This window comes from Macrobrachium rosenbergii, chromosome 42, assembly GCF_040412425.1.
Source record: "Macrobrachium rosenbergii isolate ZJJX-2024 chromosome 42, ASM4041242v1, whole genome shotgun sequence".
In the NCBI taxonomy this organism is placed as follows: domain Eukaryota; kingdom Metazoa; phylum Arthropoda; class Malacostraca; order Decapoda; family Palaemonidae; genus Macrobrachium; species Macrobrachium rosenbergii.
Genome location: NC_089782.1, coordinates 26,158,687 through 26,175,621, shown reverse-complemented (window position 1 = coordinate 26,175,621; position 16,935 = coordinate 26,158,687). Strand labels below are relative to the sequence as shown.

Below are 16,935 nucleotides of genomic sequence, written 5' to 3'. Positions count from 1 at the left end.
ATTTATACATACATGTATATATACATATATGTGTGTATACATGTATATACATGTATATATACAGTATATAATATACATATATATATATATATATATATATATATATATATATATATATATATATATATATATATATATAAAAACACACTTAAAATCATGGAATACTTACAAACCCTTTGTACAAAATAATTGTACAGCCCTACATTTTATTCTCGTAATGACTTTCAACAAAATCACCTATTCATAGTCAACATTCATCAAGAAATTATTCCAAATTTGAAAAAGAAAAAGAAAAATGATCAAGAACCAAAGTTATACTCTTTTCGGAGTAGCAAACCTACCACAGAAAAAAAAATAAGTTAAAAATTGGGAACACGGCACAGGTAAGCTATGCACCTGTAATATTCAATTGAGGTCACGGTGTCAAAAGGTGGGTCTTATAAAGAAATACTTAGGATGTAAAGAGGGCGTTCTTCCGCCAATCAAAATCCGGATAATGATCCGGTTAATAAACAAGTAAAAAATGCGCCGAAGTTTCTTCGGAGCAATCGAGTTTTCTGTACAGCCGCTACAACGCATAATCAAGGCAACCGAAAATAGATCTATCTTTCGGTGGTCTCGGTATAATGCTGTATGAGTGCCAAATGCACTCTTATGGTTAACTTTAACCCTACATAAAATAAAAACTACTGAGGCTAGAGGGCTGCAATTTAGTTTGTTTGATGATTAGAGGTTGGATGACCAACATACCAATTTGCAGCCCTCTAGCTTCAGTAGCTTTTAAGATCTGAGGGCGGACAGAAAAAGTGCGGACGGACAGACAAAGCCGGCACAATAGTTTTCTTTTAAAGAAAACTAAAAACTAATCAGTAAATAGCGTTACAGAATATCCGGTTAAATAACTCGGTAGGTAAATAAAGTTAATCACTTGACAGAGTGAAGAAGGTTTTCTCGTGACGTAATAATGAAAAATACTTGTACATAGATCGCTTCATTAGAAAATAAGTTTTTTTTACGAAGTGTCGGCGTATTTTTGTTGGGGGGGGGTCAACGTCAATATTTTAAACGAGAGACGAATCTGAATATATGTATTCATGATCAAGGGAACTTGCATAACCACTGATAAGTCTCAATAAATGAGAAATAGATTTATTATAATATATATGTGTTTATATATACATGCATACACGCACACATATAATATATATATATATATATATATATATATATATATATATATATATATATATATATATATATATATATACGTATATACGTTTGTGTGTAATATGGCGTTCTTTATTTGTTTAATTTCTGTGGAATAATAATAATAATAATAATAATAATAATAATAATAATAATAATAATAATAATAATAATAATAATAGCAACAAAATTCATGTGACCATAAAGCTAATCCCGCGGCTATCAATGGTGAGAAGAGGCACACAAAATAAACAAAGCCAGAGAGAGAGAGAGAGAGAGAGAGAGTTCAACATCAACATCACTAGGACCTCCAGCGATGCGCTTTAAGTTTTCTCGAACGGAAACACTGCCTACAGTCTCACGAAGTTCTGGAGATTACCGCGAAAGTTAGAGGAGCGTCCACCCGTAATCCTTCGTGAATATCCTTTCGCGGTCAGGATGTCGTCTTAAGAAATCCTACCCTTTGCTGCTATTCTTGTTGCTGTTATTTTTTGTTTGGGTTGGGTCATTTCCCTCGTGTGTGTGTTTTTTTGCTTTGCACAATGATACGGGATGTTTCCAGTTTTCAAAATCGTAGTTTTACCCTTTTTTTGGGTGCCTGTCTGTTTCCTTCTCTCTCTGTGATTCATCTTTCATTTAACTGTAATTCTTGTTTGTCTCTTTCTGGCCTCATCCTTTTTATTTTAACCACATCTTACCGTTTTGGTAAAGCAATTTGCTTGAAGTTAAAATCTATCATATGCGCGCATCTTTGAAAAACTTCCTTTACTGTCATAAAGTTCCACTAGTATTCAGCAGTTAACCGCACCAACCTAACCTCAGGTAAAGTTACACCAATACGCGAAAGTAACACTTGCTTTTTCATTTCAAGTTACGTGTGGTTTTGCAAAGATTACGTAAGAAATATTTTTTTTTATATTTGTTTAGACCTCATTCTCATAGGCGCCGGATTACAAGCTCGGTCTCTTTGAACGAGTTTACTTTATAGCCTCTCATCAAACTAGTTCTTGGGTACACAAGTTCTTGTAATTCAAGAATTGCGGCGTTTGCTTTCATTTGTTGCCGAATGCAGCTTCTTGCTTTGTTCACTGTTTGCGCAAAAACAATTCCACTCTGATGCTTTAACTATAGAAACTGCAGTAAAGACAGTAATCGCAGTTTAACATTCAGCCATCGGGATTAGCGAAGTTGCCCAAATACTCACGTGATACCTTGTTTCCCTTCTCGAATAATAATAAGACCCTTGCAACATGATAATCCAAAAACCCTGCGACAATATATACGTTTTCCTTCAGAAATAACAGGAAACTGCCGCGTTTCTGGAATGCACTTCAGTGGAAAACAATAAACAACTCGATTACACAATTCTGGTTCCAAATCCACACAGGGACTTTGCCTGGGTCATGGTGGTGGTTCCCTTCACAAGGCTCTGCGAAAATCCGTTCGTAAGTTCTCACTTAATCCTGAAATCACAACCTCCTTTGCAGAGGTAAAGCAAAACAAGTCGACAGTAACGTTTTCGTGCTGAGGCCATGATCCGTTGCTTCCGTGGAAGGGATAGAGAACAACATACTAGAGAATTATGTTTGGTTGGAGTACTTTGGAGCAGTCTGTGTCTTCTGACGTTCTCATCTCTCAGGTAGAGAATCTGAGGATCGGAATGAAATGAAATGGAATATAAAATTTAGGCCAAAGGCTAAGCGCTAGGGCCCATGAGGTCACTCACCGATAAAAGGGAAATTGGGAGTAAAAAGGTTCTCAAGTTGTAACAGGAAGAAAACCTCGCAGTTGCAATATGGAACAATCGTTAGGAGGGTGGAAAGTAAGACAGAAGAAAGAGACTATGAACAGAGGTACAGTAAGAGGAATGAAAGGGAATGTTGTCAGAGGTCGAGGGGACATTGCAAAGAACCATAAGTAATGCCTACAGTGCACCGCGTGAGGTGCACTGACGGCACTACACCCCTACGTGATGAATTTGAAAATCGGTAAAATTCCTTATGACCAAAGTAAGTGGAACTCACGAAAGATTACAGCCATTTCCACACAGGTTCAGTCATTTCGGAGTTACAATTCTTAGATACAGATATTCAATATATTTGATTTTTTTTCGCTCTTCTCAGAACTGCACTGACGAAAACCGGGTGCGCCAACTTGGTCATCGCTCCTGAAAGATCACCACTGCCCTGACCGATCGGAAACCATACACAATAAAGGCATTTCACCAGACAGCCGGAAAACAAGATGGCCGCAAAAAAAAAAAAAAAACTTGTGATCTATATCCGAGATGAAGCATATCTATTGTGAATCCTCCTTCCAGATATAGACAGGAAACCCAAGAGCAGTATATAAGGGAAGGGTTAATATGTTGTGGTCAGTTCAGTTTAGGACGAGGGGCAAGGATCCATCTAAACTGTTTAGCCGAAGGAGTTCTATAGTTTTGTGTTTTTCGACGGTTAAGAACAAAAGGTTTTCAAGAGACAGCTCAAAATGTCTTTCATATTGAAGGTAAGTATCCTGAAATTTTCAGTCTTTCAATTCTCTTGCGATCGTGCAAATCCCAGTGCGTGGATTATCTCAAACTTTGCTTGAAATGAAAATTTCCATCTATTGTGTGTGTTATAAACTGCTGGTATTATTTCCATACTCACTTTTCAGATATCAAGTTTTCACTTGTGAAACCTCATTCACGTGAATTACAATGCAGGGGTTTTCAAATACTGCATAGTTTCCTCTTTTGGAGGGTTAGAAATAAAGCTATAGGTACCATTACTATATTGCATTTTATCATGAAAGACAGAGCTGGAAATTTAAAAAGTAGATACGTAACTACAAAATTCATAAACAAATATATGAATAAATAAATAAATTAATAAGCAATAACTTGTATTTAGTGGTTTAAGAGTGTGTGAAGATCTAAAAGTGGCCATAACTGTGAAAAAAAACTATAAATGAGATTTATGTATGCACTTGTACATATAAATACATTATGTACATACACACACATATATGCAATAATAATACACAAATATATATATATATATTATTATATATATATATATATATATATATATATATCTGTATATATATATATTTATATATATATACACAAACATTTATATATATATGTATATACAGTATATACGTACATATGTTATTACATATATATATAATTATTATATATATATATATATATATATATATATATATTATAATTCTGACTCACATCAGGATGAACCCAGGTCTTTCACTTTGAAGAAAGGCGCGCCCCACTAGGCCGAGTGGGCAGCGCCGTTGCCTTTCAGTGAAACACTTCGTCCCATCCTAATGATCAAGGAATTTATTTCTATTCCACACGTGATTGTGTGTTTATTATTTCCATATATATATATATATACACATATATATATATATATATATATATATATATATATATATATTTTATATATATATATATTTATATATATATATATATATATATATATATATATATATATATATATATATATTCATTCAGTGTACTCAGATGTACTTATAGAGTGCTATTTATGCATACATATTCAAATTTTACGAGAATAAGCATTCAAATACATGGTCATTTGCTTAACGGTTCACTTTCTTTACGTGCATCATTTAAGACTCATTGTACTAACCTGTACTTAACAACAACACTAAAAAAATACTGACATGGTGCAACAACATCACTGTCATGATTATTGAACTAAACCAGTAAGATATTCTCGTAATTCGGTGATTGATATGGGAACAATGCGTGGCAGTCATCAATGGTAATAGCTTTCTCCCACCAGTGGAGTGAAACTAAACTTTCTATTAGGTCATATATATATATATTATATATTATATATTATATATATATATATATATATATATATATATATATGATTATATATTGAAAAGAAGTTATAATATTCATATATCTTATATATATATTTATATTATATATATATATATGTATATATATAATTATAACTTTTTCATTTCTTTATATATATTCTAAATTATATATATATATATAATTATATATATATATATATAAATTATATATATATAATATATATATATAACATGTACACACATATATATATATATACGGTATACATAAAAGTTAAACACCATGGGCAGAAATAAAAAATTATAATTATATATATGAATACATATATATATACATATACATATATATATATTTATACATATTCATATTCATATACATATATATAATGGTATATATAAAAGTTAAACACCTCATGGCAGAAATTAAAAAATTATAATAATCATATATATGCATACACACACACGTGTGTGTGTGTGTGAGCAGAGCAGTCAGAGTTCATTCAGAGAACAGTAAAAACATCAGAGACGGATGGTTGGAGGATGAAACAAGACGGTAAAAAAAAAAAAAAAAAAAATAAAAAGTCCATATGGCCAACACAATCGAAAGAGTAAAACCCTTCCCCAAATTCCGAAAGGTTAAAAGCTGACCTAAAAATCTGGGAGACTGGCAAAATTCGTCGGCCCGAAATATGGCCCCATCTACCTCGAGGGCCATGACCGGAAAAAAACCCCGAAAATTCGTCAGGAATATTTCCATCTTACCCTTTCCAAACTGAAAGCGTCAGTGAGCCTTGTTTTTAGTGTTCTGTTAAATAAAACTATTGAGATGGCTTTGTCTGTCCGTCCCCAATTTTTCTGTCCGCCCTCAGGTCTTAAAAACTGCTGATGCTAGAGGGTTGCAAATTAGTATGTTGATCATCTGCCCTCCAATCATCAAAATACCAACCCAGCCCTCTGCCTCAATGTTTTATTTTATTTAAGGTTAAATTTAGCCATTATCGTGCGTCTGGCAACGCTATAGTACATGCCGCCACCCGGCCGTGGTTGAAAGCTTCATGGGCCGCGGCTCATACAGTATCATACGCTGTACAGAAAAAAGATTGCGCTGAAGAAAGCTCGGGGCATTTTTTTACTTGTTTCTTTTTAAGTCTCGAAAAGATTTTGAATTTATCGACTTGCCCAGGACGTGAAGCGTGAATCACGCAGACACTCAATGCATGTTATTTCGATGGGAAAATGAGTAGTTTCCGCCCTTCAGTTAAAAAAAAATAAAAGGAATACGAGGTATCTTTTTATGAAGTACAACGAATCAAATGGGGGAAAAATGTCGGTGGTGTATGTATCGAAACATCTCATTTGCATCGTCACCAAAATCCTTGTTATTTCAATTCGTATTTTCTACTTTCTGTGTGTGTGTGTGTGTGTGTGTTCTAACCATTAGAGTTGTGCCTTTCCACTTAGTTTCGATGATTTCATTCTCATTGATGTCTTTAAATTTTTGTCAGTGACTTACGCTTCCTAGAATGACAAGTCACTGATCTAAGAATATGAAATCTGACGACAAAAGTCAAATGAGTGACTTGATCAAGTAAAAGTTACAGAGCTTCTTCAGTATCTGATCATTCTATGAGCTCAGTGTGTTGCTATCCATGCCATTTGTGTGTGAGAGAGAGAGAGGTTAATAAGAGAGAAGAGAGATTTCAGATGGCGTTTCTGGGCATGGTAGCCGTAGGATGTATCGACGGGCATGGGTACATGGTGTCTCCAGCTGCCCGTAACTCTGCCTGGAGGTTCGGCTTCGGTACCCCAGCGAACTATAATGACAATGAACTCTACTGCGGTGGTCGGACGGTAAGATACGGAATTATCTTTATTTCTTTTTAACTTTTCTTCTTTACGGACGACCTTTTAGTTTCGTTACTGTCTCTCTCTGTATTGGGAATTTTTTATATACATTACTTTTGGTCTGACATTTTGTTATGATAAGGTTGTCATAAATCACGCTAATTTATAAACTTTGTCTACATTAAATCTGCTTCCCATTTTTACATCTGTTTTAAAGCTTTACTACGAAGGACGATGTAAAAAAACAAAGAATCAAATATCTTTACAACAATTCAATAAAGTCCCATGATACTAAATTAGCACTACTCTCAACATGAAGGTTTATGACCTTTTAACACGACACAATTCCTTAAATGATCTTTGGTCGTTGACTCCATTCCAGGCAAGCAATATGTAATTCATTTTTAAAAATCGATTTCCCGTTCTACTTTAGGTTAAGTTCTTCGACCTTTTCTATTCACTACTTTAAGATCCTGGATTTTCATAAGAATTTCAGAAATATTTCATCTAATGTCTCGCTTCATTACGAAAAGCAATTGATATTCTGAGGTATATCGGACTGAATAATTATTCTGTCTCATTTTAACAATATGAACGTTTTCCCACATTCTGACCTACATCGGATTTCGTTTACTGCCCTGGTCTATCGGATAAAAAAATATCCTCAATTTTCCGGCCTGTTTTAGATTGGTTTATTCAGTCTCAGTGTACAGTATATCAAAATAAACTCCTCAGTTTGCAGGCCTATTTCAGACTAATTTCTTCTACTGTCCCATCTCTAGAATAAAAAAAAAAAAGACTCGATTTTTCAGCCTCTTTCAGACTGTCTTCTTCAGTCCATTCTATAGAAAAAAATCCTCGTTTTTTCGGCTTACTTCAGATTAATTTCTTCCACTGTCCCATTCCAAAAATAAAAAAAAAAAAAGCCTCGATTTTTCAGCCTATTTCAGACTAATTTTTTCAGCTGCCCCAGTCAATAAGATAAAAAAAAAAGGGCTCGATTTTCAGCCTATTTCAGACTAATTTCTTCAACTGTCCCAGTCAATAAAAAAAAATCCTCGTTTTTTCAGCTTATTTCAGACTAACTCCTTCAACTACCCCAGTCTATAGAATAAAAAAATACTTCATTTCTATTTCAGACTAATTTCTTCAACTACACCAGGTCAATAGAGTAAAAAAAAAGGGCTCTATTTCAGCCTATTTCTTTAAAAAAAAAAAGGGGGCTGATTTCCAGCCTATTTCTTTAAAAAAACTGATTATTTTTACCTTATTTCAAATTACTTTCTTCTACTCCCCCAGTCTACAGAATATATAAAATAATCCTCGATTTTTTACTTTATTTCAAAATAATTTCTTTTACTGCCAGATCTATATAAAAAATTCCTCGATTTTTCAGCCAGTTTCAGACTAATATCATCTGCGCTTCAGCGTAAAGTATATATAAAACAATTCCAGTTATCTCGGCATAAGTCAGATCCAAACACTTTCACCACTTCAGGTCCAGCACGGAAGGAACGGGGGCCGTTGTGGAGTTTGCGGCGACCCGTGGCATGTCCCAGAACCTCGTCCTCATGAGCGTGGAGGGAGATTCGGGAGGGGAGTTATCACTGAAACGTACACCGAAGGTCAGGTCATACCTGTGACCATCCACATGTCGGCCAATCACAGGGTGAGGAAAACAAATCTTAAAAATTAATCTTAAGCTTCGTGCTATAAATTCTGTGTCCGATTTCTAAACAGTAGTTTGCTACGGCACGATATTGAAATGTTCTTGTAGAATAGTATAGAGTGTACAATTTAGGCCGAAGGCAAAGCGCTGGCACCTATGAGGTCATTCAGCGCTGAAAGGTAAATTGAGAGTAAAATGTTACAAAGGTGTAACAGGAGGAAAACCTCGCAGTTGCACTAAGAAACAACTGTCAGAAGGTGGAAAGTAAGGTGGAAGAAAGGGAATATGAACACAGGTACAGTAAAAGGAATGAAAGGGGTTGCAGCTAGGGGCCGAAGGGACGCTGCAAAGAACCTTAAGTAATGCCTACAATGCACCGCGCGTGAGGCGCCCTGACGGCTTATTACCCTCCTACGGAGGAAATGTTCTTATAGAGTTCAGACTGTCCTGGTTTTCAGAATGTTATGATTAGACTAGCATATCCATACCGTCAGTAATAGCGGTATTATAAGAGAGGGTCGAGATGGCAAGTCCTGACCCTAGGAACATTACGCACCGTCAAAACTTTGACTTATGGGAGCCAACGGAGGTTATTACCCTTAGACTACACGTGTTACGCAAAGAATTATTATTATTATTATTATTATTATTATTATTATTATTATTTCTAAATACAGCCTTACCAAAATTAAAATACACAAGGAAACCATGGACTAGATAAGGAACATTTCAAAAAAGAGAATACACACAAGTAAAAATTTGAGACACAAAATTGACTAAGATAATGAATGGGATAGAGAGAAATAATCATATTTCTTCCTCACAACATCGCAGGGTTACTACGAGTTCCGCCTGTGCAACAACAACAACCCCAACGCCAAGGACTCGCAGCGGTGCCTCGACAAACAGCTGCTGGAACTGGCTGACGGATCTGGAACCCGCTACGCCCTGGAAGGTGGAATTCGGGGCAGGCACACCGTTCACGTTCAGTTGCCGCCAAAGCTTAGTTGCTCTCACTGCGTCATGCAGTGGACCTGGGTTGCTGGTGAGTGGTTTTTTCTTTTCTTTTTGCCTTTCTTACTGGTTTAATGCTTTTTAGCCTTTTGGTCTGTTGAGGCAGCTCCAATGCCTTCAGGAAGACGATTTTAGTCAAATGTTAGGGGACCTTCCAAGAAAAATGAAACGTGGTTTCTTTACTATTTGGTTTCATGCTTTCTAATATTCTGATCTTAATAGGTAGCTCCAATGTCCTCAGGAATACGATTTTGGGCAAATGAGAAAGGACCTCCAAACTTCCCCAAAAGAAAAGAAGTGCAGTTGTGGCCTCTATATGCTGTAGATAAATAAAGACCCTGGTTTATTTTGACGCCGAAGGAGGTGGTAGCCCTATAAAAGGGGACTGAATAGCCAATGACAACCTGTCTTTATAGATACTGCCTAAGCATTCAAGCTGAAGAGGGCTCAGCGTGATGGTCTTTGGTTTGGATGAGGGACAGCGACAACCATTTCATATTGTTGAGGTGACGAGTTGCTCGCAATAACATGAGCAGTAAAACTGATGGAACCATTCATTTGTCAAAAAGATGATTTAATGTTTTTAATATCTTGACTGAATTCCTATTTTTCTTTATTAGTAGCTATTAGACTGCGCAACAGAACGGAAAATCATTCGTACTACACACTGCAACTTATCAGCCTTCATATGTGATTCTTTCTCTTTTAAAAAAAATCATGCAATCATTACAAAATTAACCTACCAAATTTGTATTTAGGGTATTTTAGTTCAAACAGAATATAGAAGATAAATCACCAAGACAAGCACTCAAAGACAAAGGGTAAACAAAAGACTACAGAAAGTGTGGGGTCTTCCGACTGACCTTATCGTGCAGAACACCAAGTCTCTCCAACACCTGAATTATATTACTTTATCACCCACAGGAAACAACTGGGGTTACTGCCCTGACGGCACCGGCAGGAACGGATGTGGACCTCAGGAGACTTTTGTAAACTGCGCCGATGTGCGCATCCTGCAGAAGGGACAAATTACCAACGGGTCAAACAATAATTCAGTGACGCCTTTCAAGCCCAACTCAGGCTCCAAGAAGCCTGTTTATAAGAAGCCTTATTACCCACCTGGTTGGAAGCAGAGTCGACCTGGTGTCAGTTCACCATGGCAGACCATCCTCAGAATTTGAAGACGGCATTCCTGATGAAATTTGTCATTTATAAGTGTGAAACAATCCAAGCAAACTCGATTTCTTGGGTGCAAGCTTTAATAAATCCAAGTCTTCTTTATTCTTTCCTTCACTGTTCTATATTTATGAATAAACTTCTTTATTGATGTATTTATGAACCGACTTCTTTATTCCGTCTGTCAGTGTCCTTGCTTAGAAATATTTCTGAATTACTGCTCATCTGAAACTTCTGAAAGTAGAAACCATAACTCTGAATATTTTTTATTCTTCCTTTTCTGGGGACATTTGTTTCAATGTATATTACTCGAAGTGAAATAGCTGTTTGTTAAGACAATGATTGAACGTTTTAAATTAAATTATGAGAAAGAATCTTGTTTACATTTATCCTGGTGGAGGCTATTGCCAAGATGTAAGAAGGCTCAGTAGCTCATATAGCACATACGTACATACATACACACACACACACACACGTATATATATGTATATATACATACACATTACGTATATATATACATATATATATACATATACATATATATATATATATATATATATATATATATATATATATTATATATATATATATATATATATATATATATATCTGAAAAAGAAGAAATTTTGATCTACAAATATAAGATAGCACCTATTACCAAGAATTCAAACATTTGCAATTATACATACCTTATCTATTACAGTGTATATATACTTATATTATATATATATATACATATATATATATATATATAATAATGTATATATATATATATATATTATATACATATATATATATATATATAATAGTTTTACTATTTGGGAATTAAGATATATGTAAAATATAGCATACATTAGCCCCCAGGAAAGTGAAATAATAGAGTTCTATTGGTGCCTGAAGACACACATACACATACACACATGCAGTTCAGAAAGTACGTGCAAAGGGGTCCGTTTTAAAATACGACATAACCTTATGAATGCAACCATAAAAAAAGCACACTTACAGTATAATCCTATCAGTATTAAAGGCAACATCAATAACAACTATCTTTATCAAAACGGTTTAGAACTGAGTCGGCTGTGCGTCACCAGCAATGCAAACCGTTTTCGGATATCCAACTGGCGACAATGGGTGTGCCATCTCTCCCAGAAAAAGGACTCCCTGTCGTTTCTTGACCAATGAAAAGCCACCGACAAAAACGATCCCAGCGTCTCAGGATACCGATGTCCTAGCAAAGGTATTCTTTGTCATGTAAACAGGATACAAAAGATTTTGTCACTCTCGCTTCGTATGCGTAAGCAAAACAGGATATACCGAAAAAAGGTGCATGTATAAAGTCTAGGGCAGCGTAGTTTAGCCAGTCCAGTTCAGGTCAGAGGAAGAGGACCTGACTCTCCATCAGTGGTCCGGCAAATTGCATTTCTAAGATGTCTTGGATACTGAAGGTAATGATTTTCTTTTTCTTGTTTTCTGTAAAAGAAAACTATTGTGATGGCTTTGTCTGTCTGTCTCATATTTTAAATTATTGAGGCCAGAGGGCTGCAAATTGGTATGTTGATCATCCGCCTCTGCAATCATGTAAACATACCAACTGCCGCCCCTAGCCCTCAGTAGTTTTTATTTTTATTTAACAATTTAGCCATAACCGTGCGTCTGGCAACGCTATCAGGACAGGCCACTGGGCCGTGGCTGAACGCCTATGGGCCACGGCTACAGCATTATACACTGTACAGAAAATCTGAATGCGCTGGGAAGAAACTTCTCATGCACTTTTTACTTGTTTATTTTAATAATCACGCCATATAGTGTGCGTGAATTCCTTAAGATAAAAGTTAATGCAAAATATCCCTCTATTTGGTTGTCTGAAGAAAAGCAACGTTTAGTATTAATATCTAAACCACCTTCTAAAGTATCGTTATTCAAACACTTCTTTAACTGTGACATTCGGTTTTAAGACCATTATAATTAGCCAAATAAAAAACATTTTTCTTCGATTTATGTCCTCAGGCAAGAAGTTTGAAATTTACAGTGCAGTTAAGGTCAAGATTACCATGAAAAAAACAATTTGCCTGATCGAAATCAGTTTTTATGACATATATATATATATATATATATATATATATATATATATAAAAGTGTGTGTGTGTGTGTGTGTGTATATAGCATATACATATATATATATATATATAGGATACTAAATGTATTTTTCATTCCAGACGTTGTTCGGTATGATAGCCGTGGAGGTACTGACGGGCATGGTATGGCACCTCCAGCGCCCCCCAAGCAACTCCTGCCCTGGGAGGTTCGGTTTCGACACTGGCATCAGCTATAAAGACAACGAACTCTTTTGTGGCGGGCGCGTGGTAAGAATTTGTCTGAGACAACTCTACTTTATTTGTAAAACGAGCAGTTCTCTTTATTCACTACTAATGCTTTTGTTTTCTGGGTAAAAGATAACTATTGTGCCGGCTTATTGTCCGTCCACACTTTTTTCTGTCCGCCCTCAGATCTTAAACCACTGGAGGCTGGAGGGCTGCAAATTGTTGATTTCAGCCACCCTCCAATCATCAAACATTCCAAATTAAAGCCCTCTAGCCCCAGTAGCTTTTACTGATTGACAGTTAAAGAAAACTATAATCGTGCGTCTGGCAACGATATAGGACAGAAGCCACCACCGCCGTGGTTAAAGTTTCAATGTCCACGGCTCATGCAGCGCTATACCGAGACCAGCGAAAGATAGAGCTACTGTATTTTCGGTGGCCTGGATTATACGCTGTACAGAAACGCATTTTTTACTTGTTATTGTACTGGTCTTTATCTCAGTGTTGTCAATAGATTTTTCTCAATACCTGTTTACTATTTGCAAGGTCCTGAGACAAGTCTTGAGAAGCAGTTGTAAATGAATATACAGTAGGATTTTGCTGTATATTCATTTAGGAACTTTTCGACAGATGTTTTCATTTAGTGCAAAGTGTCCTGAAAGTCTTTGATTTCACAAATGATTTGTAACTGTTTTCGTCTAGTGTCTTGATATGTTAACATACGAGTGCTTTACATTCAGGTGTATTTCTGATTGATTTCTTCGACTATGTCTCTCGGATATAAAAACCACAGATTTTTTTTTTTACCTATATCAAGCTAATTTCTTCCCGCTTTAATTACAGTTTAAATTTTTGATCCCCTGACCTATTCAAGACAGTTCTTCTACCTCTAAAGTCTGTAATATATATATATATATATATATATATATATATATATATATATATATATATATATATATGTATATATTTATAAATACATACAAATACAAATGTATGTATAGTATATATTAATAGTATATATATATATATATATATATATATATATATATATAGTTATATATATATATATATATATATATATATATATATGTAAAATTCTTGATATCCTTTACTTATTTCAGAACTCCTTGCTACACTCCACTGATAACTGAAAACATCCCAGTCCCGAACCTATTTTAGACTAATCCTCTTTCATCGCTCTCCAGGTACAGCAAAAATGAAAATGGCGGCCACGTGGCGTGTGCGGTGACTCCTGGAACATCCCAGAGCCGCGCCCTCACGAACGCGGAGGGCAGTACGGCAAGGGCGTCATCACGGCAACGTACACCGAAGGTCAGGTCATACCTGTGACCATCCAAGTGTCAGTAAATCATATGGTAAGGAGAACGAATCTAAAAAAAAAAAAAAAAGATAAAATAAAAAAAACTGTAATTGGTGACGGACTGGCCATATTTGTATTTCTCAAGACTTATGGCAAAGAAAAGTACGATTTCAACATTATTACTAACCTAAGTTAGCTGATATAAGAACAAGCAGATATGTTATCATCATGCAGATTCAGTTCTTGCTGATTTCTGCACGTTATTATTATTATTATATTATTATTATTATTATTATTATTATAGGAGAAAGAGAATCTCCAATAACGTGACTGTAATGTAAAACTATACTGAATCAAATTTCTGTATTACATTACAAACACCATCAATGTCCATTTTATTCCCCAATTAAATAATCACGTTACTAAACGTGTATAAAATTCTTATCGCAGGGTTACTACGAATTCCGCTTGTGTGAAAACAATGACCCAAACGCGAGGGATTCGCAGAGCTGCCTCGACGAACACCTCCTGGAAATGGCTGACGGATCGGGAACCCGCTACGCTCTGAGAGGTGGATTTCGGGGCAGACACACCGTCCAAGTTCAGTTACCGCCGGAGATTCGTTGCTCTCACTGCGTCTTGCAGACCTGGGTTGCTAGTGGGTATTTGCACGCTTCTTTCCCTAGCTATTCTTTTGTCTATCGATTTAGCGTGGCTTGGTTTAATGAATGGTCCACTTTGTTTATTAACGACTATTCTGCAGTCTGGACACGATGTAAGATCAGTAGTACTACGCACTGACCACCCTTCAAATCTAGTTTAGTTTGACTAGCATCTATGAAGTAAACTGTTTAAGCACATGTTTATAAACGCAGAAAACTCATGCAAGCACTTAAAATCAATTCAGTAAGTTAAATTGAAGCAAAAGTAGAGAAAAACTGCGCCCATAAAATCAGCCATATCAAAAAGCATATCATCAGATTCAATTATATTCATCAATTCGCAGGAAACAACACCGATTCCTGTCCTGACAGCATCGGTGAGAACGGATGTGGACTGCAGCAGTTCTTTGTAAACTGCGCAGATGTGCGCATCCTGCCTGAGGGGCAGACTGCGCTCGACTCGAACTTCCCCATAGGCTCTGAAGAGCTTGTTCCAGAGACGCCCTCGACGTCCATTGCTGGCTGCTTAAAAGCCTGTTTCAACGGTATCGTCTAGGAACGAGGTTTTCTTTTAATGACTTGAATAAGCTTAAATAAGTTTGTTTCAGAAATAATTGAGGACTTTATTGAATGTAATAGGTACAGAATTTACATTAAATGCCTCTGGAAAATAATGGGCAAAATGATGAACATAACCTTGAAATCGATTATATTAAGTGTATTATTTGGCTAGGCGCATTTATGTACTGCCTTGAAGAGAGAGAGAGAGTTAACGGTGATAGCACGTTTATATGATACTCGTACCTATTAATCATATTTACCACGTTATCAAAACCTATGATTGCTGTGTACAATGTTAATATTCTTAAATACAGTATTTACAAGTAATCTACCCAAATTTGTTTAAATTTCTATTGTTAGGGCTACTTATTAAGGCAAATTAATCATTCCTATTTAGATGTGTTTACTTATGAATCATTAAATTTGTATAGGCCTACTAGTCTTTAATTTCCTGGTGAGGACTGGATGTCGAGCATTGTGGATTATTTTTCATCAGCTACAATATTTTTTACCGAAAAGCGTAATGGCTTGTTGCAAAATGCAGTAAAGGTGCAAAGGAGCTGTTTGGCATTTAGCCTTACCCCTGCAAAAGTCGGCCTTCTGATATCTATGGTGGTGGCCTGCTTACAAGCTGATCAGACATATTTCAACGGGGATGCATCCTATAACGTAACCTTCCCTTAACCTACCTTGTCACAGGGCGCCGTGCCATAACTTGGCTCAAAATTCATTCCAACATTTAAATACGGTTAGTCTTTCAATAACTTTTCACATTTCTACTTTATCTTGATTTCGCCACCCCTACTGTTATTTTAGCAGTGTATGAGCCCTGTTGTTTTAACTTTATGAAAAGTAAAACAAACATATGTTTGCGCCATTTTTTGCTTATAAAATGCTTATAAAGTGTTTCACAGGCGCATTATAGTTAATACTGAAAATACTATTAAAATCCTACGAACTTTCACTAAATTGTGGAAAACTCTACTTACTGCTCATCACAGTTCCAGTTTATCTTGAATATTCTCATGGAACAATACCTTGAACACCGGCTGTTTCCTATTAAATTCCGGCCATGAGCGATAGACAACCATATTAGTTCTGGTAAGAAGGCTCGTCCAAAATAGGGGATGTTGTATAATCGTCGAAGGTTAAAATTATCTCATTGCTCTTCACTCATGTCCAACAAGCAACTGACGCTGGCCAGTCTACCCATAAGCATTGCCAACCCTTGCGCTGACACAAGCCATGAAATTATCCACCAGATGATTTCCTATATCGTGCTTTTTCTTTATATATATATACATA

At 35.8% G+C, this 16,935-nt stretch overlaps 2 protein-coding genes across 2 annotated transcripts; both read left to right on the top strand.

Moving 5' to 3' along the window:
* The first annotated feature begins 6,768 nt into the window (after positions 1–6,768).
* Positions 6,769–10,983, top strand: LOC136828109 (uncharacterized). Its single transcript, XM_067085885.1, has 4 exons — positions 6,769–6,909; positions 8,402–8,572; positions 9,407–9,617; positions 10,511–10,983. Exons 1-4 carry the CDS (start codon positions 6,778–6,780, stop codon positions 10,765–10,767), a joined length of 771 nt encoding a protein of 256 aa, XP_066941986.1. The 5' UTR covers positions 6,769–6,777; the 3' UTR covers positions 10,768–10,983.
* A 3,308-nt stretch (positions 10,984–14,291) lies between these two features.
* On the top strand, positions 14,292–16,066 carry LOC136827634 (uncharacterized). The gene is made up of 3 exons (XM_067085107.1): positions 14,292–14,462; positions 14,858–15,065; positions 15,414–16,066. The coding sequence occupies exons 1-3, from the start codon at positions 14,460–14,462 to the stop codon at positions 15,623–15,625; spliced, it is 423 nt and encodes a 140-aa protein (XP_066941208.1). The 5' UTR covers positions 14,292–14,459; the 3' UTR covers positions 15,626–16,066.
* The last annotated feature ends 869 nt before the right edge of the window (positions 16,067–16,935 follow it).